General features: G+C 54.3%; 1 protein-coding gene across 1 annotated transcript; it reads right to left on the reverse strand.

Annotated features, from left to right (window-relative positions):
* Window positions 1–5065: 5065 nt before the first annotated feature.
* CIAO2B (cytosolic iron-sulfur assembly component 2B) lies at window positions 5066–7604 on the reverse strand. The gene is made up of 5 exons (XM_075995701.1): window positions 6903–7604; window positions 6668–6745; window positions 6295–6420; window positions 5783–5828; window positions 5066–5281 (listed from the first exon to the last, which is right to left on the reverse strand). The coding sequence occupies exons 1-5, from the start codon at window positions 7065–7067 to the stop codon at window positions 5184–5186; spliced, it is 513 nt and encodes a 170-aa protein (XP_075851816.1). The 5' UTR covers window positions 7068–7604; the 3' UTR covers window positions 5066–5183.
* Between the last annotated feature and the right edge of the window lie 2746 nt (window positions 7605–10350).

Consider the following 10350-nt stretch of genomic DNA (forward strand, 5'->3'; position numbering starts at 1 on the left):
GCCCCCTTGCCCCGGGAAATCCCCCGCCCTCCTCCGGGACTCTCACATCCAACCCCCCCAGACCCCACCCCCTGTAGCTGTCTGGGAGTAGAGGGGCTGAAATTGGGCGGGGCGGGGCGCGGCGGGGGGCGGGAGGGACGGGAATCTGCCTGAGTACCAGTGGCAAAAGAAAAAAAAAATTTTTAAAGAATTGGGGGGCTGGGGGGAGGAGTGTGTGAAGAGGGGAGTAGCGTGATAGGGACGCGGGCATGGGTAAACCAGACCAGCGGCTCCCTTCTAGGGAAGAATTAGGTCTGGCCCTTTAAGAGTGGATTCTCCCTTGCCTCTCCCCAGTCCGGCAAGTAGACCAGTTACGGGCTGGACAAAGATTCAGCCTTCTCTGCCCGTGACACCCACTGCCCACAGATCCACATCTGAGCTAGAATTTAAGGGTCCTAGATCCTACACTAAGTCCTTCCCACTCCCCTCCCTGTCCTGGAGTTGAAGGTGCTCCCTAATGAGCCTACCCTTCAGGGTGAAAACTGGTGTCACCCATGAGGCCCTGGGGGGCTGTAGAGGGCTGCAGAGGGGGTATGGGAGGCCCTTTGTGCCACAGGTGGAGGTGTGCGCTGGAATCCTGGGAGGAGACACTCGCCCAGAGAAGGGAAAGGATGAACTCAGTCTCCACCCAACCTCCCAGCACTCACCAAGCAGCTGCCTGTGACTCTGCTAAAAATATCTGCCCCTGGCCCTGGCTCCTGGGCTGGAGGTTGCCCAGAGCTGGGGAAATCCAGGCCGCCTGGCATCAGGTGCCAGCAGGACTCGCTTCGATCTTCACTGTCTGCCTCATTCCCTCTGGCCCCAGCTCAGGCCAGCTGTTAGGGCACATCCAGGGCCTCCAGGTTCAGACTCCCACCAGGAGGGGAGTAAATGGAGAGTGTAGTCAAGGGGTGGGCAGAGTCTTAGCCACCCCTTGGTGCCACCACTGCTCAGAGCTTATCCTCTCAATTTCAGAGGAAGAATGGGGGCCTGGTACACAGAGGGAAGGAGATGGAATGGGAGGCTTGGTTCCTCGTCCTGGCTCTGGGTCTGGCCTCTCCCCCAGCCTCAGGGTGCCCAGCTATAAATTGGGCATCATGACCTGTTCTCCCCTTGCTCAGCTCCACGGTGAGGGTTTGGGGGTAGACAGGATGTGTTTTGTGACAGAAATATGCTATCAGACTCTGACGTTTGGTTGTGACAAGTGTGGTAGGGGTGGAAAGGCACCCATTCCGGGCTCAGGTGACATCACAGATGAATGGACCCTGATGGGCTGTCATAGGTTGTCATGGAGACCTGGGCCAGGCTCTCTGGCTGCTGCGTCAGTTTCCTTGGCAACACCTAGGCAAGCCTTGGACTGAGGAGGGCCTAAGGTTAGTGGGTTCATGCAGAGTCCTCTTGTTCTTAAGGTCCTCAAAGTAGGCAAGAGCTGGGCTGAGGGGTGCTCTGTCCATTTGTGTCCTCCCCATGGTCCTGGGGGATCTTGGAGGCCTGGGTAGCTCCATGCTGGCCCTGGCTTCCTGGACGAGGTCCAGTGGGAAGAGGGAGTTATGGGCAGAGCCTCCTGTCAGAGGACAGAAGTCTAAAGAGCCAGCATGCCACTTCCCATCAAAAATCCTGCCCCCAACCCCCACTGTGCCACTGGAAAGAAGCCCTAGGTGTCTGGCAGAGAGTGGGGATGGGAGGTAGCTGTGGCCCTTCCCAGCAGGGGGCCATGCAAGGAAACAGGGCTGGGTTTCCCCCCTGGTAATCTGAGCTCTTGACTTCACTCGTGTTTCTTCATTGCCAAGGGAACTGTATCCACAAAGGGCCACTCAGACCCCAGGCATTCTGGTGGCTGCCTCAACAGGCCAGAGACACTCACCACAAGCCTAGGTTTGCCCAGGGGCTCCAGGGACCAACACCAGGACATGACCTTTAGATACCCCCACTCCCACTGTGAGGTCCTGGGCTGAGTGTGGCTGCCCAGAAGGAACAAATTGAGGCTGGATCCACCCCTAGGATAGCCTGGGCTTCAAATCCCCACTCTGTCCCCTGCTAGCTACTCCCCTCCGTCCATGTGTCTCAGCTGAGCCTCAGTTTCCTCCTTTGTAGAACAGGGATAATGTCTTCCAGGGGATTATTATGACATAAATAACATGAAATGCAGAGGCAAAGGAAGTGGCTCAAGCTGCCACACAGTAATATCTCAACAAGAACACTTTTATCATGATCTGTGGGGGGACAGGGCAGTTTGAGTGAATCTGTGGGCCCTCTCCTGTGTCTGCTCAGGATGGGGCACATACCTCTCCCTGTCTCCCATACCTGTCTCCTCCCTGTGGGACCCTGCACCCCCCGACCCCTAGCCAGGGAACAAAATGTTGCAAAGGGAACTTGGCTGAGCTTCAGTGTTCCCACCCCTCCTCACACCAGCTTCCAGGCCCCAGGGCTTCTGCTGTGCTCTAAGGCTCAATTCATTCATTCATTCCACTGACCTGTACTAAGTACCTACTGTGTGCCAGGCCCTTGTGCGGGGGGCAGGATGATGGGTGAAAATAGACATAGCTAAGCATGTTTACGTGTCATCTAATCCCTATGTCAATCACATTTAGCTCATTTGTTGTTCCCATTTTGTTGATATGGTAACCGAGGCCCAAGGGGTCACAGGCCTGAAACAGCCGAGCCAGACATACCTGGTGGAGGGTTTCAGGGGCCTCAAACTTCCCCACCTCCCTGTACCCCTGTGTCCTCAGGCAGCAGCCAGGGTTCCAGAAAGTTCCCTGGGCACTGGCCCAGTATGCACAGATGGTGTCCCTGCAGGCAGCCAGGAGCCAGACACTAATGAGTCAAGACTGACAAGGGGTCTGATATGTCAGCTGTGGCATGAGCAGTTTGGTGTCCCTTACCCACTGTGAACTGGCTGCCAGGAAGGCCAGATGAATGACTCAGTGACACCTGCCTCCTCTCTGACCCCCTCCAGCACCTCCAGCTGAACACAGACACCATGGCCACCTCAGACAGATGGGGACTGTCAGGGCAGAGGTCCACAAATGGTGAGGCCTACAGCTCAAGGAGGCTCCCTGGGGCCCGATTGGTCACCTGTCTCTCTGGAGTCCTCTGTCTCTCTGGAGCTTCATCAGTGGAGATAGGGGATACAATGCCTGGACGATCACCTGAGATAGGCCCAGACCCATTTTAAACTTCCACAGAGCAGTCCCAAGTGATTGCCATAACCATGCCCACATCACAGATGAACAAACTCTGTGGGCAACTTAGGCTGACTGACGGCTTCACCTTTCTGATCTTGGGAAGCCAGATCCAGAGCCTCCTCCGGGTCATTAGTAACAAAGCCACTCCCCACTCCCTCCTAGGAGTGAGCTGGGATAGCAATGGGGGGGATGGCTTGGGGGGGCATAGGCCCTTCTATGGAGGCAATAGCACCTCCTGCCAGCTGGGCAGCACCTGCCAAGATTCTTTCCTCCCTGGCTGGATGTCTTGAGAAGTTGTTTCTTGGGATCAATGGGGATTGGTTCCAGGAGCCCCCACAGATCCCCAAATCCAGGAATGCTCAAGCCCTAATATGGTGTAGTATTTGCACATAACCTACACACATCCTCCCACATGCTTTAAATCATCTCTAGTTACTTATAATACCTAATACAATGTAAATGTTATGGAAATAGCTGTTACACTGGGTTGTTTAGAGAGTGACAAGAAAGCCTGTACGTGTCCAGTACAGACACAACCATCATAGGCCTGATTACATTTTCTATCCACTGTTGGCTGTGTCCAGGGATGTGGAACCCGTGAATATAGAGGGCCGACTGGATTCTAGAAGCCCATCTCCTCATCTAAAATTTGGGGATAAAAGAGAATAGCGACTGCTGCAGACGGCTGGATGACTAGATAGTAAGTGTAACGCCTGTGGCCTAGTGCCCGCTCTCAGGACAGGCTCAGTGTTGTCAGCAGTCCCTGAGTTTGAGGGTGCAGTGAGCTAAAATGCCACTGTACTCTCCCCAGGGCAGCAGAGTGAGACTCTGTCTCAAAATAAAAGCAAGGGGTCACATCTGTAATATGTATTTATTTATTTGGAGACAAAGTTTTGCTCTCCTGCCTGGGCTAGAATACAGTGGCATCATCATAGCTCACTGCAACCTCCTCCCAGGCACAAGCCATCCTCCTGCCTCAGCCTCCTGAGTAGCTGGAACTACAAGCACACACCACCACGACCAGCTAATTTTTCTTATTTTTTGTAGGGGGTGTTTCACTAAGTTGCCCAGGCTGGTCTCGAACTCCTAGCCTCAAGCAATCCTCCCAAAGTGCTACGATTACAGGCATGAGCCACAGTGCCTGGTTCTCCCAAGTATATTTATATAAACATACATAAATAAGGCCAGTGTAGCAATGTGTCAACTGTTCAATCTAGTGGTGGTGGTGGTGGATATACATGCATTTTCAGAGCTGGGCATGGTGGTGCACACCTGTAATCCCAGGTACTTGGGAGGTTGAGGTGGGAGGATAACTGGAACTCAGGAGTTCAAGACCAGCCTGGGCAACATAATGAGACCTCATCTCAAAAAATATATTACATAGTGGGGTTGGGCGCAGTGGCTCATGCCTGTAATCCCAGAAGCTGAGGCAGGCAGATCATTTGAGACCAGGAGTTTGAGACCTGCCTGGGAAAGATAGCAAGACCTCATCTCTACAAACAATTTTTAAAAAAATCAGCTGGGTGTGGTGGCACATGCCTGGTCCCAGCTACTCAAGAGGCTGAGGCAGGAGGATTTGCATGAGGCCAGGAGTTAAAGGCTACAGCGAGCTATGACTGGGTCACTGCATTCCAGCCTGGGAGACAGAGCAAGACCCTGTCTCTAAAACAAACAAATAAATAAATAAATAATTTTTAAAAATACGGGTATATTCGTACACTACTCTTTCAATTTTTATTTTGTTGTAGTTAGGGAAAGTTGTGAGTATACCACCCTGCATAGGTACTCACTATCACCACCTCCTTCCCAAACCCCAAGTGACCCCACCAAGATGAAAGACGCTAAGGCATGCTGGGAAATGAATATAAATTAAGTTTATTATTAATACAAAATGTTAGTTTCTCATTGTCAGTGATTCAAGAAAACAAGACCATAAGCTAGGATACCGGTGTGCAAGCTGGAGGCCAAAAGCCAGACTCAGGAGCGGGCTGACAGGCACTGATTCACAACCTCCAGGAGGTGGGTGTTCTCCAGGGCAGCTGCCACCCGCTCCTTATCTGCAAGCTGCTTGTTCACTGGGTGGGAAGGAGAGAGTGGGAAAGGCAGGCTCAAAGCCAGGCTTTGGCCAGGATGTTAGCCAGCCTCACCTCCAAGCCTTTGTGTAAGCTATGTCCCCACCAACAAGGCCCTGCTGTCACCTCCTTCCCAGGACCCCAAGCCTTGATCAGGCTACCCCAACCACCTGAGCCCACACCTATCCTGCCTTCTTGGGACCCCTCTCTCCCTGGCTGCTCATGTCAGCCTCCTGTACTGCTGAAGCCTAACACACTCTGATCCTGTGTACTTAGTTGGTGAGGGTGGGGGTGGGGGATGGGAGGGGAGGACATGGGAAGCACAAGAGACTCAAGTCAAGCCAGCTTTGGTCTAAGCTACCACCTTCACTGAGGAAGCTATGGCAATTTAACTCACCCCATCCCTCATCCCCAGACTTGCCCCACAAACCCAGTGTGGCAAGGGGAAAACTTTAGACAGCTTCCGGCCCCAGGCCAACACCCTCACCCTCAGCCCACACTTACCTGCATGCTCTGAGGCATGGGTCCCCGGCGTGATGTGCACGTCCATCTGGGAGGGAGATAACCAGAGCATGAACACCAACCCACCTGCCCACCCTTTTGCCCCACCCCCCAGACCCTCAGGCACCTCCTCCAGCTGATCTTTTCTCCTAATTATGCCTTTGGACTCTGGCCCCTCCATTACACCCCAAACCCACCCACAGTAATTCCAACTCTACCCAGACAACTGGCCAATTAACGCTAATGTAAAGGCCTGCCTGTGCCCCATCCCTGGTCCAAACCCATCTAAAGCTCCCTACTGCACTTCCAGCCATGCTCCTCACTACTTTCCTGCATTTTCCATTTCTGATCTTTATTCTTCTTGCCACATCGACTTGGAACGCTTTCTCCCAGTTTCACCTCTGCTACTTCCAGGCCGCACTCCGACATCCTCTCCATGTTCATGTTCTCCCTGTCCCCCTCCTCAGGAGCAGACTTTCACACTTGTCCCACCCCGGGGCTCAGCTCCAACTGACCTTGAAACGCTGGGGAAGGGAACGAAGAAGTTTGACCTTGATGGACAGGCCAATAAGGGTGGCCATGCTGCAGTGCGGAATGGTGGGCGTGAAGGCCACAGCCACTGTGCTCTCAGGGTCGCTAACCTGGTTGTAGGAGGGAGATGTCAGGGGTCACAGACACTCACAGACCAGAGCCCCTCTTCTTAGTTTGTTCCTTTGGGCCAGTTGTCTAACCTCTATGGGCCTCAGTTTCATCATCCATAAAATGGGCACAACAATCCTCCTCCCCAAAGACACCCCAAGGTGTCCGTGAGCTGAGAAAACGCCCGTTCCTGGTATACAGCTGAACCTTTCTGACTCTCGCTCCCCTTGGACGCTGGGAGTGACTCACCTGAACCCGGACTTGCTCTACTACGTTCAATTCCTCTAGCGTCAGTGGATGCTCCGGGTCATTGATGGAGCGAATAAGATGTGGCAAGTGAAGGAAAAGCCACAATGCGCCTTTGCCCACTCAGGACCCTCCGCCAAGAATGCCCGGCCCAGATACTGCTCCACCGGCTGTTAGACATCGCTTCTCCCCGTACACCAACGCCCCGCGAACCCGCCCGCGCCCAGCAGCAGCGGATATCGAAAATCTCACGTGCGTCGATGCTGTCGGGAACCTGCTCGTCCTCCTCGCCCGCGGTCACGGGCCGCTCCCCAGAGCGCTCGTAGATGAGGGGGTTGGCGTTCTCCAGGAGGCCGCCCCCTACCCCGCCGCCGCCCACCATCGCGGAACCGCTGCCCACCATAGTCAGCTAGCACTTCCGCTCCCGCAAGCGCACTTCCGGGGGAACGGAAAGGAGGGCGTGGCGTGACGACGGGGTAGCGCGAGGGACACGCAACCCTGTGAGGACTCGTCCTGGGGTTTGAGGGAAGCGGTGACCTCGACGTGCTGGCTAATCCGAACGGGGAAAATGCTGATGGCTTAAGAATAGGCGCAGAGTAGGGACTTGGGCAGCGCTGGGTCCTGCGAGCCTGTAGGAAGCCGGAACGCAGAGGCCAAGGCCGGTTCTCAGGGGGCACTGAAGGCCGCCTGAGGAGATCCGCGCGCCGCTTCCTCCGGGAAGCCAGGTGGGCCTGGCGCTACCGTGCCCAGGCCGGTTGCCTCTAGCCTGGCAGAGTTCACGATGCTTCCGAATCTCCCGGTGACGCTCCTGCCTCTCCTGCTGCACCATAGGCCTGGGAGTGTGGAGACCCAGGGCTCAGACTCGCAGACAGTTGTTAAGGGTTTGTCAGGTGGATAAATGACGATGAAAAACGGACAGCTTGAAAGCTGTGGGGCTGGGGCCCTTAGGAAGTGCCACAGTCACCTGTGCATTTCAAAAGAAGGGCTGTGGCCAGGCGTGGTGGCTCATGTCTGTAATCACTCTGGGAGGCTGAGGCAGGCGGATCCTTTGAGCTCAGGAGTTTTGAGACCAGCCTGAACAAGAGGGAGACCCTGTCTCTACCAAAAATAGAAAGAAATTAGCTGGACGACTAAAAATATGTAGAAGAAAATTAGCCGGGCATGATGGCGCATGCCATGAGGATCGCTTGAGCACAGGAGTTTGAGGTTGCTGTGAGCTAGGCTGATGCTACAGCACTCTACCCCGGACAACAGAGTGAGACTGTCTCAAAAAAAAAAAAAAAAAAAAAAAAGGGCAGTGACTGAGTAGGCAGGGTCCCTCGGAGGGAAGGGCACAGTCACACCTCCCTGCCTTTGCTCAAGCCCTTCTCTTCTCCCAGATGGAAAGTCCTTCCCATTTCTCTATCTGTGGAGATGCTGATCTTCACTTGCTAAGAGAAGCCCTCCTCTAGTCACAGCTTATTGTCCCTGTTCTCCATCCCCCAACACACTAGTCGGGTCTGTGACTACAAGGACAGAGAAGGTAGCGATTCCAGGTTTGAGGACAGGGCTCCTGGTGTCGCAAAAGCTGGGGCAGGGGGAAGAGGCCATGCCTGTGCCTGCTTGCCACTGGCTCCCCATGTAACCTGGATGGCACAGTCTCACTCTCGTGCCAGGCTCATCTTTCCTGGCCCAAGCCAGCGCCCCCGCCTACTCCCTGCCCAGTCCAAACTCCAGGCCCGGGCGAGGCACTACTAATCCGTGGCTGCACAGACCTGGGCAGCCTCCCTGTGAAACGCATGGTTACCTCTGGCAGCACAAAAAGGACCTGCGAGTGGACTATGCTGCCAGATGGACTGGGCGCCGTTGCCTGTGGCCTCCTGCTTCTTGTGGTGGGCCAGGGTGAGGCTCCTTCGGAGGGAGCACAAGGACCCAGGTCAGACCTGCCTAATTCTGTCCAGGCAGACCCTGAGACAGGGAGGGAAGGCGCTTGGAAGGTAGGAGCTGGTGGAGAGGAGAGAGTGGAACCGAGGGCCCCACCCAATACCTCCCCACTGCCCAAGGTGGGCCCCCTGAGAAGCAGTGAGGGTTGAGGCTGCCCTACACAACAATGAGGGGCTCTGAGGAGTGCCCTGACTGGGCGGCAGGGCCAACAGCCTGGGGATGAGGGGAATTCAGTAGATTTCCCTCTTGTGTTTGTGGCTAGAGCTGGTGCTGCGCACGGGTAATAGCGCCAACAGTAATACTTGCCGGCTACGGTTTGGCTTTGAGTGTGTCGCATCCTTGGCCAGGGATTTGTCCTGACCCCCTCAGGGGAAGCCCACGGGTACCTCATCCTAAAGCCAATCTAAGAGGCTGCAATGTCCCTCTCACCCGATGCACACTGCCCTGGTGCAGGCACAACATGGCCTCCAGGGCAAAAGTGATGGCACTTTGTGCCTGCCAGGCTTTTCCAGAAGAGCAGGTCTTTGGCCCTTGATCCTTTCACCCAAACATATCCTAAGTGTGGGATCTGATTCTCCCTCTCCTTTCCCAATCTAATCTGCCCAGAGGGAGTCCACACTCACTCCTCCCCCATGGCCCAACCCCATAGGACTTCCTCTCTTATCTGCCAGGTTCTAGAGGTTACCAGAACCTTCCAGGCAGGAAGACATGCCCAGCCGCACAGATGACTCCCTTTGAAAACATTATTTTGGCTTGGACCATGTCCAGAAAGAATGATTGACAAGCCATAAGAGGGAATGGAAGGTGGGTCCCACCCCCTCTGTCCCACCAGTCTTGGCTCCTCCACAGGGGTTATCAAGGTCCCCAGGGCCTTCTATAGTGCCAAGCAGTTTACCCAGGAGTGGACGTATGCACTTGAGCTTGCTTTTCACCTCTCCACAAGCCCCACGTACTCTCATATCCGTAAGTGGCCAATAGAAAACCTGGACACCAGAAGCCCTAATGTCTTGGTCCATTCAAGCTGCTGTAACAGAAATACCATACACTGGGTGCCTTATAAGTGACAGAAATTTGTTGCTCACATTTCTTGAAGCTGGGAAGTCCAGGATCAAGGTGCCAGCAGATCTGGTGGTCTGGCAAGGGCTTGTTCTCCAGTTCATAGATGGCACCTTCTCACTGTGTCCTCCCATGGTGGAAGAGGCGAACAAGCTCCTCAGGCCTCTTTTATAAGGGCACTGATCCCCCTCAGCGCTTAACGGTCCCATCTCTTAAACCATCACATTGGGGATGAGGTTTCAGCCTGTGAATTTTGAGGGGACACAGACGTTGAGACCATAGCACCTAGAGCTCCTGGATCTCAGCCACTGAGGTTACCAACCACTGGAAATGTAAAACTTCCTGTCCCTACTTATTGTCCCCCTAGACTAAATGTCATCTATCATTGACATTTGAAACAACCCACCCACTCCCCTAATTGTGTCTCTAAGAGGTGACTGACTCAATTTTTGTGAGAAGCAGGACTGGGCTTGTCCATGCCCCTGTGCCCCTTCTGACCTACTTGTCCTCTCAGGGTACCAGTTTTCTCAGGGGGAGATTCCTCCTTTCCATCCGCGGCATTTAATCCCAACCACAGGGCCTCACGAAGCCTACGGTGAAAAATAAGGAGTCCTGCGTTGCCCACTCTGGCCACCAGGTGGCAGAGAAGGATAATGTTAAGCCTAGGCTGCCATGAATTCGGTAAATGGAAGAGGTTTTCCTTTTAG

Source organism: Microcebus murinus, chromosome 20, assembly GCF_040939455.1.
Source record: "Microcebus murinus isolate Inina chromosome 20, M.murinus_Inina_mat1.0, whole genome shotgun sequence".
Lineage (NCBI taxonomy): Eukaryota > Metazoa > Chordata > Mammalia > Primates > Cheirogaleidae > Microcebus > Microcebus murinus.